Source organism: Pinus tabuliformis, chromosome 2_2 (assembly GCF_031772625.1).
Source record: "Pinus tabuliformis cultivar Carrire ecotype Pingquan chromosome 2_2, CPIR1, whole genome shotgun sequence".
In the NCBI taxonomy this organism is placed as follows: Eukaryota; Viridiplantae; Streptophyta; class Pinopsida; order Pinales; family Pinaceae; genus Pinus; species Pinus tabuliformis.
In genome coordinates, this window is record NC_142300.1 from 991,217,579 (window position 1) to 991,236,153 (window position 18,575).

Genomic DNA, 18,575 nt, shown 5'->3' on the forward strand with positions numbered 1-18,575 from the left:
CATTGCATGGTCACAATTATAAGCTTGATTGAGGCAAATATGGTGTCTCAACATTTAATTAAGAAGGAACCCAATTATTGGTTCTACCATTGATTCCCTAAATCTAAAAATCATTGTGTTGTGACTAATCTCATAGTGTTTCACCTAAAGATCATTCATGCCCAATATATCTTTTCCATGCCTTCAAGCCCAAACCAAATTAGAATTCCCCCCAAATGCACTAACATTATGATAAAAACATTTAAATTGAAATCTATGGTGTAAATGGTTGGAAAAAGAAATGCAACTTAAAACTATTAAAAGAAAACAATCTAATATTTGATAGTGAAATTTTTACTTCTAAACTTGATGGTCTAATTAGCTAAGAGAATTGCACTGCACCAATATGATGTTAACATGGAAAAACAATATAAGAAAGAAATTTTCTTGAATATATTGATAGCTCAATGAATATGGAAAATTCACAAAAAAATGAATCGTGTAAACCAGCATAACACCATTTGAGATAGTGTTTCTGGCTTACAAAATGTTACAACATTTTTTTTTTTAAATAGAGAAAATTCAAGAATATTTAAGCTCTATCACACCAGAACAACAATGATTCTTTATCCTAGAAATTCATCATTAAATAGGGATTTAACAGGCTTGAGAGATAATTACAAAGTCTGATCTATACATAGATTTTTTATATTGTTACTCACTAACAATACAAAACTGCAAATGCCCATGGCTCAAAGACACTTTCACTTATCGTGGATATGCTCCTTGATTCGTAAGTTGCACTCTTCGAACTCTCATTTTTATTACTTTTTTCCTAAGTTCTCCTTGCATCTCTCTCATTAATGTCCTTCTTCACTACAACTTTCAATTTTAATACACCAAACTATCATAATAATTCTATTCCACTTCCAACTTTAACCAAAAACAAAAAAAAAACAATAACATATTTTTATGAAAATATTTTTTTGAGATAAATCACATTATAATACATTTGTCACAATAACATATTTATTCCCAATTTACACAAATTTAACAAAAATCCATTTTAAATTAAAAATATAACATTTTATATGTGTACACACTATTATTATTCTTACCAATGACATTAAAAATGCTCAACTATTTAAATTAAATTTTATTTATTCACCACTCCATCACAATCCAATCATAAATCTAATACAAAATCATAACCCAATCATTAACATAATGTGAAATCAGAACCCACTTACCAATCTACTACTAAATCAAACTTAACCAATAACTTCATACACCACATCTATATATCTCACATACAATAATCAGTAACCACTTATTAAAAAAAAAAAATGTCTTTTAATCGGGAAGAATGCTAAACTACCTATCATTCACCAACTTTTACAACCAACCCTTTCACCACCCATCATGAGAAGCGCCGTCAGTCATAATGACCAGATATTAGCTCACAAAGGAAAAAGAGCGTATTCTACCACCTATCATTAGAAACGCCGACAGTCATAATGAAAAGAGAGCATATTCTACCACCCATCATTACAAACGTTGCCCGTTATAATGACGCGATATTAGCTCACAGAGAGCATATTCTACCACCCATCATTACAAACGTTGCCCGTCATAATGACAAGATATTAGCTCACAAAGAGAAAGAGAGCATATTCTGCCACCCACCATGATAAACGCCACCGCTTATAATAAATACGGGGTTGTTTTTAGTGTAATTTTTTGTTATGGAGTTGTTTTTAGTGTGATTTTTTGGAGATTCTATAAACAGATATTAATTCACAAAGAAGAGAGAGCATAGCGAGATATTAGTTCCCAAAGAAGCGTGTTAGAATCATTTTTTTATGTTAAATATAGATTCAATATCATTGAACAAATAGTCAAAATTTTGAAGTTTGAGAATTTTAATTTAGATTTCCAAAATAATTGTCAAATTTTGTCAAAATAAAGTCGAAATTTTTTTCCCGAGTGAAATCATTGTCTTTTTAAATTACATGTTTTTTTTAATTATGTTGATAAGCTTATATATATTTAAAAAAAAATTGCCGTAATTTTAATTTTACTATCAAAAATTATTAAATAAAATGATTCTCTAGTAAAAATAATTTTATAAAATAATTCTCTATTTTTTCTACTTTACAAAAATGAAAATAATAAAATATAATATAATAATACAATCCATATTAATTGAATTTAGATTAATAACCATGATATGATTTTTTTTATTTTTTTTATTTATAATTACATTTTAATTCATAAATTCTTAACTTAAAAAAAATAAATAAAATTAATAAACTTTATTATATCTAAATTCATTTACCTAAAAACAAATATCTAATTAAATAATTTTGATTAATCAATTTTATTTATTTTATCCCATCTTTTATTTTACCATGAAAAAATATGGAATGTAAATCATATTCTTTAATCACTTCATCTGGGATTAAACAAACCTAACAGATAATATACAAAACCTTAACTATGAAATATCTAGATAGTTTAAAATTGCAATTAATGTATTTAATTGAATATGATGTACAACTGTATCTAATAGATTTTTCACTTGATTTAAATTGGATACAATAACATAAGCCCCTAGTAATCATGTAATTTAAGAGATTCATAATCACATTTCTATATCTCATCTTCCCATTGCGCGTAAGCGTTGTGCGGGAAGGTGTATCTACTAGCAATTGTCCCAAAAGGTACAAAGAGAGGCCGATAGGATTATTAAATTAGAATTGTTGAATTTCTCTAGAAGAGATGTTGGTTCAAGCCTAATGGATGAGCAATTTGAGCTAGCTAAAGGCCTTCTAATTACACTATTAATTCACAATATTAAAACAATCAAAATGCATCCACCTCAAATACAAATAAAACATCACCTTTGCAAAATAATACCACCAGTAAACAATTCAGGCAGGATTGCTTAAATGTTTAAAAATGTATTAATTTGTGTATTAAGGATTAAAAGCAAATCACAGTTACCAATATGATTATAACAATTAGAGGAAAAATTATTAAATCCCAACAATGAATAACTATTATCTCTTACCACATTTAGGCTTTTCAGTTCTATTAAATACTATGGAAACATATTAATTAATTTAATAGTTTCCACTGTGTGATGGTATACTAACGACAAGGTAATTCCATCATAGAATATAAGACATAGGATCTTCCAAACAAATTTAAAAAGGTCGGTAATACCATTTATGAACCAATTGATAACTTGTGTTTTTTACAATTACCTTAACCAGTGGTCTGTCCATGGTCACAATTACAAAATATTCAAGTCAGTATCATCCCCTTTGTTAAGATCACTTTCTTTCTCAGATAGTACTCCCTTTGTGAGGATACAGTCTCCATCTTCATTCTAAACCATTACTAATTTTCTGTAAGTAAGATAGGTATCAGATTCAGTTGCAAATCAAAAACTTTCTGGGTAGATTACATGATGCTCACAATTTTAGGAGTATGGGAATAAAATATATACAGAGTTGATGGATGAAAGATAGATTTTGGAATGATAGGGCTTGGAATAAGTGAGAAAGAATCCTTCCAAGGGCTTCATCGCGATAATGGGAAGACGGTTTATAAACATACATTTCCGTTTTCTTGACATAACATCTGTAAAGGATGTGACAGAAAACTTCTCCCTCATTCCCCTATGTCAACATAGTTGCAAGCAGTGAGATATTCAACAGACAATTACACTTCATGATCCGCCTTTGCTGCTTAACAATAGAATAACTCTTAGTGAGACCATTTCATTAATTTATCTTAAAATCAGGGAATTTGCAGATATTGTTTAACAAGTTTCGGAATCCAATTTAATACAAAATTTAAATAGCAAACTTGAACTAGTTTTGTAATTGGAAGCCAGGCTTTTTGGAAGATATAACAGAAATTCATTACAATTGCTAATAGTAACTTAATAGAAATATTTGCATTTAAGCAAATAACGAGAATATCTTGTGCTGACTAAAAAGCAGGAAGGAATTCTGGTTACACATATATTATCATAGAAATCTCAAGTTGTTTAAGTGTTCATGTATGAGTTTACCATGCCCTATTTTTAATAAATTGAATTGGATATTCATGCTTTATGTGTCATGAGGCATAAAAAGAACCCATAAACTCAACCTGAGTAAATCTGAGATATATGAAACTGGATTTAGGCTTTTCAGTTGTATTAAATACTATGGAAGCATATTAATTAATTTAACAGTTTCCACTGTGTGATGGTATATGAACGACAAGGTAATTCCATCATAGAATATAAGACATAGGATCTTCCAAACAAATTTAAAAAGGTCGGTAATACCATTTATGGACCAATTGATAACTTGTGTTTTTTACAATTACCTTAACCAGTGGTCTGTCAATGGTCACAATTACAAAATATTCAAGTCAGTATCATTCCCTTTGTTAAGATCACTTTCTTTCTCAGATAGTACTCCCTTTGTGAGGATACAGTCTCCATATTCATTCTAAACCATTACTAATTTTTTGTAAGTAAGATAGGTATCAGATTCAATTGCAAATCAAAAACTTTCTGGGTAGATTACATGATGCTCACAATTTTAGGAGTATGGGAGTAAAATATATACAGAGCTGATGGATGAAAGATAGATTTTGGAATGATAGGGCTTGGAATAAGTGAGAAGGAATCCTTCCAATGGCTTCATCGCGATGATGGGAAGACGGTTTATAAACATACATTTCCCTTTTCTTGACATAACATATGTAAAGGATGTGACAGGAAACTTCTCCCTCATTCCCCTATGTCAACATAGTTGCAAGCAGCGAGATATGTCAACTCTGTTATGATGTTAACAGCCGTAGAGTAGTGCTGCAAAAACTCAGCGGTTACAATGAATTCTTACAGTATGCCACTGCATAGCAATTTGCAGTACAGCTGTTTTTCATGCCACATAATCAGTGCTAAGGCAACCTTACAAGTGGTAAAGAGGGATACATGAATCTGAACATTTGAGAATATCAAAGATGAGATCTACATGAACTTGTAGAAGGACCTCCCCTGGTCTGCCGGGTGTTATAAGAATTGCAACTTTGACACTTGTGTGCAACAATGTGAATAATTACTTCAGAAGTTACTCCACATTCATTGCATAAGATTCAAACCTGCTCAAATGACCGACGAGAAAGTGGTGAGGTATTTTCTCCCACGCCACTAATGGGCTCTAAAATATGCCTCCAAATTATACCACATTAACATCAGACAACTTATCATTTTGTTCTGGTAAGCTTCAGGCATTGGAGTCAAAGAAACCTACATGACAAAAAAAAATATCAGAATCCACTCAAGAAACTTAAAAAATCAATTGCCATTGGACGAAAGAAAATTTCAAATATGAGAAATCAAAATTAGCAAAAACACATATAATAAGCTACTCTTTATACAACCCATTGCAAGTTGACTTCAAGATGTTCATCTTGTCGACAATATATACCTCTCGGTCAAGTTTCCCCCACAATTTAGACATATCACAGACAAATTTGGAGCACACTGGACAAGCAAATCTGCAAAGGACAAACAAACATGTTAGAATGGCAAGAAATTTGAAATAAAATTAAAGCTGCTACAAGCTGTGACCACAGATTGCTGAAGAAGGTACCATCAATGGGCATATCAGTGCAAGTATATCTAGTATTGTGTAATAGTATAGGTAGACTGGAAACAAGAGGTTGTGAGCCAGGGCACAAAACAGGCCACATATGAAACTTACTGAAGTGTACCTACAGGATAACGCTTTAGGACAGTATTGCGTGTAAAGCCATAGGTGGACAAGAAGGGGATTATTGATCATGTGGAATAAAATCTCAATACAGGGATATGACTATTCCAGAATTCTGATAGACATGAGCAAAGCTAATTGATAATTAAGCGAAGTCAACTGATTTTTGATGGACATGAGCAAAGTCAACTATTTAACTTTTATCATATCAAGCATATCAGGTATTCTACTATAATAAGATATCTTGCCATCACATATATAACAACTACAAGTCAGACATGGTACACAAGGCAGGACACTGAAACCACTGATGTTGTTTGTATCAGAGCAAGAGAAAAATAACATAAATGCACCCAGTATAGCTAGGTAATCCGAAGCTAGCTCTAGAAGTGGGTACGGATATCAACTGATTAGAAACAAAATCTTGTGAGTAAGAATGCTTATCATAGTAGAAATCATTGTAATCTGGTAAGGGTTCTCATTTCTTTATGGGGTAATGTAAAAGAGTAGTTCTTATGCAAGAGTTCAGATATTTCTTAGGTCAATTTATAAAATTTCATAAGACCAACGAGGAGAGTAAAATCTTCAATTGCACCTGAACATGCGTAGAACAGTCAGCATTCTATAGCTTGGTTCGGGGTGGGGTGATCCATAACGCCAGGTTAAGGTTGGGGTGATCCATGTGTGCGTGTCTTTGTGGTACATTGAATCACGAGGGTTCAGATATCTAAATAACTTTAGTCTAAATTATGCTATAAAAAGAAAACTACAATTACTACGCTAAACAGATAAGTGTGACCTACCTCAAAACACACAGGGCAGTTGTGGTGCATTGCTTTTTCCACACAAGGGTGGCAATCCTTCAAGCGGATAGAGTGGCAACATCCTAGAAAAAGGTACATGAGCAAATAAATCATTCTCGCACTACAATGAAACAAGGGAAGAAGCGGTGATAATTTGAGAAGTCATAAAGAACATACCACATTTATAACAGTGGAAGAAATTATCGTTGCCGCCAGTTCTGAAAACCAGCACAAGTAGCTAAAGTCAAAGGCAAGAAATACATCTAATACATTTCACAATAGCATGAAAGATTACTTTACAAGAGAGCAAGAAACATCAAAGGAAAAAGAGAAAAGCATACCTGCAAATTCCACATCCGTCACAGTGGTATTGTTGTTTTGAGTCCTGGAAACCAAAGTGGCAAGTACAATTAGAACCAAAAGCGTATACATCCAAACCATCTTTTTATAATTTTGTAAGAGTGAAACTCTCTGTTTTCCTAAACCAGAACTATTAAACCTGAAAAGGCATTAAAAACGTACCTCATCATCAAAGAAATTGCATTTTTCACAGAAGTACTTTCCCATACAAACACCACAAGTAACGCAGGTTTGTTGAACCTACAAAATGACAGTGCATAATCATTTTTAAAATAACTCAAGAAGCATTATAGTGTTTACCTCTAAATTTTCTGCACATTATTAAAATTAAAAAGGCTCAGCTCTTACATCTTGTTCAGTTCTACAATGTGAACAGATAACCTGCATACATACAAGAATAACTATAAATAACAAGAGCAATATACTGCAAACATACGAGAATAACTATAAATAAACAAAAGCAATATAGTAATCCAGCAAGTTAGATAAAATTTGCTAGATAATTGACCATTTATCTTTTGAGAAGAATAAAAGTTAAACCTTTACATCTTTCAAATCTACCTTCAGAAAATTACAAAGAATACATATTGTTCAGAGCATTAAGACAAACATCATAATGAATAACATCTAACTGGAAAACAAGATAGAACCTTACCTTTCGAACTTCATGGCGCGGTACATTATGTCTGTCATGTGGATGGACATCCATTGAATTCTGTTCAGATATGAGATCAGACCATACTATACCCTCACAAATGAAATTAGAAGAGACGTAATTTTATAGTTCTATTTTAACAAGTATATAAACCAAACACAACCGTTGAACTTGAAATAGCTACGAATGAAGTAAAGAAAAAGAAGCATACTTTGGCCTCATTATGACAATTCCTACAGTCAAAGACTTCATTACAAGACGGAGCCCTTATTTGGCATCTCCGGCGGTAGTGTGAACATCTGCCATCAATTATCAGTATCAAGAAAAGACACATCAGTAAAATCATCCCTGTAAGACACATTTTTCACCACTTTGTAAGATGCATGGAGATACCAATAAGAAAATATCAAAATTATATATAATAAATAAAAGGCATAAATGTTACATTAAACAATAGTGTATTGAACATCTCCATTCTATTTCAAGGAAGAAATACCAAATACAGTATGGGTATGCATGTCAAACAATGTAGACGCTCACTACCTTAAATATTTATGTTAAGGACAACAAATGACCAGGATGAATTCCTTGACAGTTAAAAACAGAAATTTCATAGCCCCACGTTAATGAATGTTATTTTTGCACACTTCAATTCCCTGAGATTCATTGTTTTAGTAGAAAGTAAATTAAGCTGAAGAAAATAGAGAGACACACAGAAATACTCTTCTCATGTTAGCAATACAAAGAGGTGACTTTAGCACAACCTCTTTTCTTGTTCTATTGTTCTATGAGATGAGATAGGTTTGCTTATGGCCAAAGGGATAAATAGAACAAATATGTGGGATACCATAGCCTCGCATAATATGTAAGTCTGTTCCAAAGGAAGGCCTATCGGCCTAAATATTATAATATGTTATTAATAGAAAAACCATTTCTTTATGCGTTACATCGACTCTTTATTTCTACATCACACAGAGACACGTCACTTTCAGTTGCTAATTTATATCCCATCAGAACACCGACTGTAACAGAATATTAGTAACCTCTGGGTTGTAAATAAAAGCACTGTGCACACTAATTACTGACAGCAAACCAAAATATTCCATCCAAATACTCCATTACAAGGAACTAATTGTTTCACAAATGGCGTGAGCAGGCTTTGCCTCCTCTGCCATGGAAGTGCATTCATACAGACAATATATTTGGGGATGCTGCACAGAATCCCCATAGCACCATCTAAACACAATCCACTAACATAGTAATTACCCGGTAAAAATCATCTACAGCCTGCGTGTATTGCAAAAAATATATATCATCAGAACTCCTGGGATTATGAACCAGTCAACATATTAAGCGGTCAACAGTTGTCCGAGTACAATTGCAGTCAGGGCTTCCATTTCTCCATGAGGTGCCACAAACGTAACAGAATTCGTGTTGGCACCTGCATTGACCATCACCAACACAGATTACTTACGAACCCAAAAACCCTGATTGCACAGTAACCGATTATTCGGTTTGTAGCGTTTTCTTTAATAAACAAGATGCCCAGGTTCAATTCTCAGCCCTAAGTCTTTATATGGGCTCTACTTTACCTGAGAATTCAACAGACAAGCGAAGAATTTCAGAAAATAAACGAAAAAACGTACCTGCAAGTAATGTGATTACACCCATAGATCAATTCAACCATCGATTTGCACTTTCCACAGCGGCGCCACTTATGATCCTCGGCCAGCTTGAGAAGCAGAAAATCCGCTTCAGTTTTGTCGGTGGTCGGCAGGCTCTGAAATTCGGAGCACTATAAATTTGCATGCCATGGAACCTTGCAACGCGCGCAGAACAACCTGTTGCAGAAGGGGCATTCCGCCATTTCCACTTCCTCCACATCCAAGGTTCCAACACTTTCCTTGACAAGAATTCCAGAGCAGTCGGAAAAGGGGCAGTATACTTTCAGGGCTTCGGGAATTTCTGCCTCCACCATTACAGCCGACCACTGCTCAAAGATCTCCGCAGGTAGAAAATACCTGCACTCATCCAGCGTCAATGCTTCTCTGCAAGTTTCATGCGGGCAATATATCTTATGCCTCCACTGTTCGAGCATCGAGTGGATGTACCGCGTCATGCACGCCTCGCAAAAACGATGAAAGCAAAGACTGCCCTCAAACATATCGGACGACTCCTCAAAGAAAATCCCGCATAGTTTCACGGGTACAGACTGTGAAATTATCGAGCGATCCTTGTTCAACAGAGAAAACCCTAAATCCACAATGATATTCTTCCTGGTTTCTCTTTCTCTGGCTGAAAACCCTTGCACACATGAAATAGAACCCTATCAAATTAAATAAACGGAGTGAATTGCACAACAGATAAAATAAAACCCCATAGAATAAAGTGAACGAAGTGAATTGCAACCGGAAAGATGTTCGGCTATGCCATCCTGAATCATTTTTTTGTTGTTGTGAAGCATTATGTAAATGAGATTCAAGATTTACCTGGTCATGGCGATGCCTTTGGCCGTTCCAAATAAATATTTCCTTGTCATGCAGTTTCAAATACTCCTCCCTTTTCTCAAAATATGAAGAGGATGAACCAGCAGAGGCCGAAGCAGAGGCTGTGAGCTGAAGCAGCCCAAGCCCATCAGATGGCATTTCATTTAAAATCTCAGAAACCTGCAAAGCATAAGCGTAAGCGAAATTAGAAAGCTCCAGTACTTCAGCCTCCTGAAGATTGAGTGCAAATTGTTCGTTAGATGTCTCCACGGCCTTCTGCAACTGCTCTTCAAATTCGCCATCCGATTGAGGAAAATCGGTCTGAGCAAATATTCTCTCCTCCTGGGATCGTGCAGAAACGATGACTAGAGCCATTCTTTCTATTCGACAAGCAAGCGAAATGTTCAGGCAAGATCGATCGATTAAGGCCGAAGGCCAACCTGAAGATAAACGAATCGGTCCTCCTCTTTGAGAAAAAGAAAGAAGCAACCGAAACCCTCTGCCAATCCCTAAGATTAAGAAAAGGACGACGAAGGGACGACTGTCCACGTGTCAGCACGGTAGACAAAGGAACGACGAAAGTCTGTTCCAAAGGAAGGCCTATCGGCCTAAACATCACCTTCAATCACATGGATCTTTTTTTTTCTTTTGAAGTAATTTCAGTCTGTGCTTTCTAGTTGGAGTGGGTCAATTTCTTGAACGTTTTAGTTTGGATTTTCTAACCAATTATTTTAAGAATAGAATGTAGGTTGAATTTATTATTTCAAATGTGTTATTTGAGAATTTTAAACATAAAACAGAGCTCAAAATCCACAAGCTGATATATTATCTAAGAAACGACTTCTATCACAAAAGGGTTTCTGGAATATGGATGTAAAAATTGAAGAGGAAACCTTTTCCATTCAGGAATTCTCTCTCCCTAGTACATAACGTCTTTTTTTCATTGCAGAATTCTCAGGTATGTTTTTCTGTTTTCGGTTTTTAGCATAATCTGCTTTTACCCTTCCTGGTGGTAGAAATGATCCTTTTTGCATCTCTGAAATTTTCTAGAGATGCTATTAGCTATCTTTCTATCTTCCTATTTGATTGCTTCCTCTGAAGCATATATCTTGTTGTCTATTTGCCTACTATGGGGCTTTTTTCGCCATCCGTCATATCAGGACTTGTTTTTTTGTTCAAGTTTTGGTCATATCTCTTTATCAGGCTATATCTAGATGTAATATGTTTGTCTTTTATATCTCTTATATAATACAATCAAGCTTTTTTCGCTCTGAAAAAACATAAAATGTACAAGAGGTTATAAGAGTTAAATTTAGTTTGGTTGGTAATTAAATTTATGTTGGTTGTTGTAGTAATATTTGGTAAATGTGGGTATATGATTTTATAAAATGGAGTTGTTTTTAGTGTGATTTTTTGGATTTTTATTAGGTGGAAAATTTTGAGGTGAAATCTTGATTTGTGTTATTTAAATTGGTTTTTTTGACTATATATATGGATTCAACACCTTGAAAAACCTCAGGGCACTTCAATTGTGCATGGGTTAGCCATTAAGCTTGTGATTTCAATAAATTCCTGTCAAATTTTAGAGAAATTACTCTTAAAAAACCCGTTGGAAAAGCTTCCAAAAAGTCTCAAACAACTCGTTATGGAATATGTGGACAATCAATATGGTCAATTATGTTTAATTATGTTGTTTAGGGTGGAGTTAACCTTTTTGATTAAATTTATATAATATATTTTGATAATCAAAATTTAGTTGGGTATATTTATTTAACTAAAATTAATTTGGAAATATAAATTATATTGGGAATTTCTAATTTACTCACATAAAATATATTGAGAAGCAAATGTAAATTAATCATAATAATTGTAGTAGAATTGAGACATGTTTCTTTGCTAATATTAAGTAGAACTATACAAAATGCATCTATAAACAAACTTAAGTTAGTTGCATTAGTTGAAATGATGTTAATTTATTGGGACATGTTATTATGTGGATTCACAGGGAGACATGTACAAGTTTTACGAAGAATCAAATTTAACAAACTCATGTGCTCGCTAGAATCAAGTCAATTTCCTAAAATGCATAAAATTCTTAGAAAGAGTTGTACCAAATACACTAAAAATTGAACTTGTGGTGGTTATGTTTGGTAGAGTAGGGTCAATCTTCTATGATATTTTTCTCTATGAATTCTCAAGGAAGCCAGCAAGAGTGAATCTAGTGCAATTATTTTGGGGAGAGTGTGGTTAATCTCGTGTAATATATCATTTTGAAGATTCTAAAGTAAAACCATGCAAAAAATGATCAAATGCAAGCTAATTATGTTGTTTAATATCAGTTCAATCATCTAAGACATGTCATTTTGAGAATGCAGAATATGTTTCCTACACTAATCAATGAGAGAAAACTCGCATTAATTAATAAACATAATTGCAATAATAAACAACACATAAACATACAATCTCTAGACAATTCCAAGGAAAAACTCTTCCAAGAGAAAAAACCTCACACTCTTTAATTGCAAAAAATGGTTATCATACACTTTTAGAGCTATGTTCTTAATAGTAGTAATCTAGAATGAGCTCCTTCTTGCTTGGCTCAGACCAAATTAGGCCTATACTATGCACTCCAAGACTACATTGACTTATCCAAGCTTATATAGCACTAATAGGCCAACTCCTAAGGGCCTATCTCATCAAGCATCTTACACCAAAGGATCCCAAGCCAATGGATAGGCTTCATCACATCAAACACTAAGAGCAAATAACATGGGTTACTAGATACCACGGGCCTATAAACCATGAAATGAAAACTCATCATTTCTTATATCAATATTATCCTAACTAGTTTATGACTAAGTCTAGATTGACCCAACAATGAATCTCTTAGATTGTGTTGCTTTGAAAACTCTCAAGTAAAACCATACAAAATGAATTAAAAATCGAGCATGATTTAATTATGTATGCCAATGCACATCAATCTCATGAAACATGTCACTTTAAGGATTTCCAATTTACAAAACCTATAAAATGCAACGATAATTAAACCTAAACAAGTTGTATTTCTAGTCAATTTGGGTTATCTTAGGTGATTGGGTAGAATGGTTAGTGACATGATGAGCTATAATACCTTGACAATTAATTATTGTTATAATGGCTTCATGTCTATGAATATTGTTGTATTGGCTTTGAGCCATATGAACTCTTAAGTGAGTATTCATGTGGGCTGGCCTAGTACCAACAACCACACTTTAGCCCTTGGGCTTAGAGGGAGGTTGATTTCTTTTCTCGGAAGAAACAAGTTGTATAGCTCAAAATGAAGTCAATCACCTTGATTTTGAGCACTATGAAATGTATTATGCATGTGACTACAACACGTTTTTCCCAATTGTGTTACCTATTTGGTTTGAGACATAATGCATTGCATGGTCACAATTATAAGCTTGATTGAGGCAAACATGGTGTCTCGGCATTTTAATTAAGAAAGAACTCAATTATTGGTTCTATCATTGATTCCCTAATTCTATAATCATTGTGTTGTGACTAATCTCATAATGTTTCACCTAAAGATCATGCATGCCTAATATCTCTTTTTAATACCTTCCAGCCCAAACCAAATTAGAATTCCCCCAAATGCACTAACATTATGATAAAAACATTTAAATCGAATTTTATGGTGTAAATGGTTGGAAAAAGAAATGCAACTTAAAACTATTAAAAGAAAACAATCTAATATTTGATTGTGAAATTTTTACTTCTAAATTTGATGGACTGATTAGCTAAAAGAATTGTACTGCCCCAATATGATGTTAACATGGAAGGAAAACAATATAAGAAAGAAATTTTCTTTGAATATGATAACTAAATGAATATGGAAAATTAACAAAAAATTGAATCATGTAAACCAACATAACACCATTTGAGATAGTGTTTGTGGCTTACATAATGTTACAACATATTTTTTTAAATAGAGAAAATTCAAGCATATTTAAGCTCTATCACACCATAACAACAATTACTTTTTATCCTATAAATTCATCATTCAACGGGGATTTAACAGGCTCGAGAGATAATTATAAAAGTGTGAGCAATACACAGATTTTTTGTATTGTTACTCACTAACAATACAAAATTGCAAATGTCCATGGCTCAAAGACACTTTTGCTTATCATGGATATGCTCCTTGATTCTTAGGTTGCACTCTTTGAACTCTCATTTTTGTTATTCTTTTCTAAATTCTCCTTGCATCTCCTCATTAATGTCCTTCTTCACTACAACTTTCAATTTTAATGCATCATAATGGTTCATTTCCACTTCCAATTAAAAAAAAAAAAGACAAATAACATATTTATTACCATATTTACTAGAGTTTAACAAAAATCTATTTTAAATAGAAAAATATGACCTTTTATATCCGTACACACTATTACTATTCTTACTAGTAACACTAAAAATATATGTTTAACTTGTATAGTAACCAGCCTAGATCCATCTTAACTCCTAATCTATCAAGCGCCCAGAGGGATCCAATCTCTCAAGGTGCAAACCTCTTTTTTGAGTGTAAAATTTGAGGAAATATTTGCACCTAGAGAGATTTGATCCCTCTCGGCCCTTGATAGATCCGGGTTAAGATGAATCTAGGCTAGTTATATAATACTATATAATATCTATATTTGCATCTCTTTGTCTCCCTCTCTCTCTTCCCTTTCCCTCTCTCTCTCCCCTTTCTCTCTCTCTCTCCCCTTTCTCTCCTTCTCTCTCTCTCTTGGCCCCACTCTCCCCTCTCCCTCACTCTCTCTCCATTGAACCCTTTTCACTCCCTCCCTCTCTCCACCTAACTCCCTCTATGTCTTTTTTATTCATTCCCTCTGCCTCCCCTTCCTCCATCTCTCTCTCCTTCTCTTTTGAGTCCTCTCTCTCTTCCTTCCTCTCTCTCCCTTTCTCTCCCACCTTCCTCTGTCTCTTCCCCCCATCTCTCTCTCTCTCTCTCTCTCTCTCTCTCTCTCTCTCAAACTTTGTTACTTTCTCCCTCCCTCTCCCCTCCATCCTTGTGTCTCCCTCTCTCTATTTCTCTTACCCTTCTATCCCTATCTCTCTCCCCTCCTCTCCTCTCTCCATCTCTCCCTTGTTACTCCCTCTCTCTCTCTCCCCACCTTTATCTCTCTATGTTTTTTTCTTTCCTCTCAGCTTTGTCACTATCTCCTTCTTGGCCTTCCCCTCTCTCTTAAATTTGATCCCATTGTATTGTGTTTAAGAAAGTATCTAAAAAAAAGAAAAATAAATAAAACAAAACAAAAACTCAATTAGTTGTAAAATATTAAACATATATTTTGGATCAATCATGTCAAAGAAAATACAATAATTAAAAACTTTAAAAAAGACATGCATTATCTTTCCTCTGTTAGTCACTTTGCTAAATCGCTTGGATCCTTAGTTAAGATGGATCTATATTGGTTCTTAATAATACTATTTATATTATATACATCTCACGACTTTAAATATAAAAGTACCCAAATGCGGGTGTTAATCCTGTTAATTAATGTGATTAGATGGTTGGCCGGCGGACAGGAAAGCCATATGGCTACCAGCATCGTCCCCAGTGCCAACCTCAAGCGAATTCATAACACATTGCAGAAGGCAATAAATGACTCTGAAAGCCGAGACACATTCATCTCCCTCATAGCCATGGCCCCTGCAAAATGGTATGCAATTCCTCCTTTGCTCCATGGCGTCTGCCCTCCGCAAGCTGTTGAACCTTGCATTCGCACTGTGACCGGCAGTCGATGCTGGTTACTTCCTTGCCTGGATCTTGGCAACGGATTTCATTTCTCTCACTCCAGCCTCTGTATCTTAGACCAGGCCCAGACCTCCCCTGCTCACTCTCCGCGTCGAAATACTTCCAATTCCTTTGCTGTCAACTTAACTCATAATCCTGCTATGGCTCGCATCAGGCATCGTATGCGCAGCAGGCATGGTGGAACCCACGGAGGCATCATCCGCACACCGGCCTCGACCAGCTCTGCCACCATTTCCCCTGACTCCTCCACTGATACGCTCAATCCTCTCAACTCTCCCTCTCACCGCTACCCAAATACCAGAAGTGGCAGGGGTCATGCTAGATTCCAAGCCACTGAAGGGAGAGACGTAGCAGTACGCTTAGTGGATTTCCCTCTTCCTCCTTATCCTGCTCCCCACAGCACTCAGTTCCATTTCCGCAGCACCTTAAATCGGCCTATAATCACTGCTACTGTGACAATTTCCTTCGCGGAAGAGTCTGAGCCGCAAGCTCCTCCGTCTGGGCTCAAGGACAAGCAGAGCAGGAAGGCTTTAGGCAGCTGAGGAATCAGCACTCCTGGCAATAGGCAACAAAACGAAGGCAGAGCGCCTCTGCATGGCAAGGCTATAGCTGGTAGTCCATCAGCTGAGGATGATAAGAATAATGGCACAAAGGCTTCAGGAAGCAGACCAAACGACACTTCTGAAACGTAGATGGGCACAGGTGGCGCTGAGGAGGCTCCACCAACTCAGGGACGTGGCGTGTCTGACACGGATGATGACTGGTACCAATTTGCGTGTAGGATCGAGGAGGAACCAGCCCCGGAGGATCCACCGACTTGACGCGTGGCAACCAGTTATTGCTTCTTTCTGCCAGGTGGATGTGTCTAAGTCTGAGCAGTATTTTTAGGACTCCTGTTTTTTTATTCTAGACATGCATTTTCTCTCTCAGTCTTTTTGGAAAAACAATGTTTACCCAAGTGTGGTTTCTTTCTGGTTCAATGGGCTAGTTTCCCCTATGTTGGGGCAGTGTTTATGGTTCAATGGACTGGTTTCCCCTATGTTGGGGCAGTCCAAAACAAACAGATTCATTTTTTGGTGATGATTGATGCTCAACAACTTTGAGGTCAAGCCTCTCTGTAACCTCTTTTTTGTACCATATCAATAGAACAATATTACTTAGAAAAAAAAAAAAAAAAAAAAAAAAAAAAAAAACTTTAAATATAAAAGTATTCTCATTTTTAATTTTATTAAAACCTTAATATAATTTCTATGGGAATATTTTTAGTGGTCCTTAGAGGGTTTGGAATATCTCAAAAGTAATTATAACATTTCTCCTTTTAGCTTCAATTGAAAAAATGTTATAAATTAAAATTTAAATAAAATATTTTTATTGTGAAAATGTGAAATATGTTATCGTTATTGGGCATGTGGTATTGATAAGCCATGGTATTGTAACAAAGCCTATTTACAAATTAATCATATCCATGGTAAAGTGAGGGTGAATATCCATGTTTAAGAATATTGTCATATTTTTATAAAATATTTTGATTGTGAAATAGGTTATTGTTTTTTGGCATGTGGTATTGATATGTCATGGTGTTAGCCCATGGTATTGTAACAAAGCCTATTCATAAGTTCATAATATAAATGACAAAGTGGGGGTGGATATCAATGGTTAAGAATCTTTTTATATTGTTATAAAATATTCTGATTGTGAAATATGTCATATTTTTTTGGCAATGTGGTATTGATAAGTCATGGTATTGCAACAAAGCCTATTTTCGAGTTAATAATATTTGTGGTAAAGTGGGGGTGAATATCCATGGTTAAGAATATTAATAATTTATTATTATTAGTTTACATAAAGTTATAATTTCTTCGATAGGTGATCTTCAACTAGTATTGTAGTGATAATTGTAATGTTTAACATTTTGACTTAGTCAAAATAAAATAAAATAAAATAATAAGTAAAAGACATATGGTAGATATGTTTTCGAACTCCAACCCATAGTTTTTCCCATGGTATTCTTAACCCATGGTTTTTTCCCATGGTATTCTTCTCTAATGTGGTCTATCTAAAGGCTAATAATTAATAGATCCATCTTAACTCTGGATCTACTAAGCTCTAGAGAAATCAAATATGTTTTCACTCAAAAAAATAGGTTTACACCTCAAGAGAGAGATTTGATCCCTCTGGGCACTTGGTAGATCTGAAGTTAAGATTGATATCAAATTTATTTTCACTCCAAAAAAAGAGATTTGCTTAGTAGATCTAAAGTTAAGGTAGATCTAGATTGGTTTAATTAATTTTTATTTATTTTTAATAATTTTAGCAACTTAAAATGGATCGATGTCTATAAACATTTATAACTCATTTAATAAATATTGTTGCGCATGAGTGTAGTTTTTTGGCGTAGTATTTTTTGTATTTTATTGTGTTTCAAATTATGTGAGGAAATTGCCTTCCATTGAATGGTATATAACATCATACCGCTGGTCCATTACGTTGATAGCATTAATAACATTGTCCACCATATACCATCATTGTCTAGTTCCTTTGTAAATATAATCCAGATTATGTGTTGTTGAATAACCTTCCCATGCAACTCGTCTCCATATATCACCCTAACCATATATAACCTTCTTCATACAATCCCTTCTCTAAATATACTTCTGATATATACAGATCAAATATATTTTTACAATATTGTTACTACAACGTAGTTTTGTTTTT

General features: G+C 34.5%; 2 protein-coding genes across 7 annotated transcripts; both read right to left on the reverse strand.

Annotated features, from left to right (window-relative positions):
- Positions 1-4,569: 4,569 nt before the first annotated feature.
- LOC149196652 (E3 ubiquitin-protein ligase RZFP34-like) lies at positions 4,570-9,818 on the reverse strand. 6 transcript variants are annotated; one of them, XM_089405602.1, is made up of 10 exons: positions 9,224-9,818; positions 7,789-7,876; positions 7,578-7,637; positions 7,271-7,303; positions 7,085-7,162; positions 6,904-6,947; positions 6,740-6,780; positions 6,563-6,645; positions 5,475-5,544; positions 4,570-5,293 (listed from the first exon to the last, which is right to left on the reverse strand). In XM_089405602.1, exons 1-9 carry the CDS (start codon positions 9,262-9,264, stop codon positions 5,509-5,511), a joined length of 504 nt encoding a protein of 167 aa, XP_089261728.1. In that variant the 5' UTR covers positions 9,265-9,818; the 3' UTR covers positions 4,570-5,293; positions 5,475-5,508. The 6 variants fall into 6 exon arrangements, 4 of the variants coding, with proteins under 4 accessions (XP_089261728.1, XP_089261730.1, XP_089261727.1 ...); XM_089405604.1 differs by lacking the exon at positions 9,224-9,818 and adding an exon at positions 8,844-9,217; XM_089405601.1 differs by lacking the exon at positions 9,224-9,818 and having other exon boundaries at positions 7,789-8,204.
- Positions 9,373-10,438, reverse strand: LOC149196653 (E3 ubiquitin-protein ligase RSL1-like). The gene is made up of 2 exons (XM_089408376.1): positions 10,067-10,438; positions 9,373-9,903 (listed from the first exon to the last, which is right to left on the reverse strand). The coding sequence occupies exons 1-2, from the start codon at positions 10,436-10,438 to the stop codon at positions 9,373-9,375; spliced, it is 903 nt and encodes a 300-aa protein (XP_089264502.1).
- Positions 10,439-18,575: the final 8,137 nt, after the last annotated feature.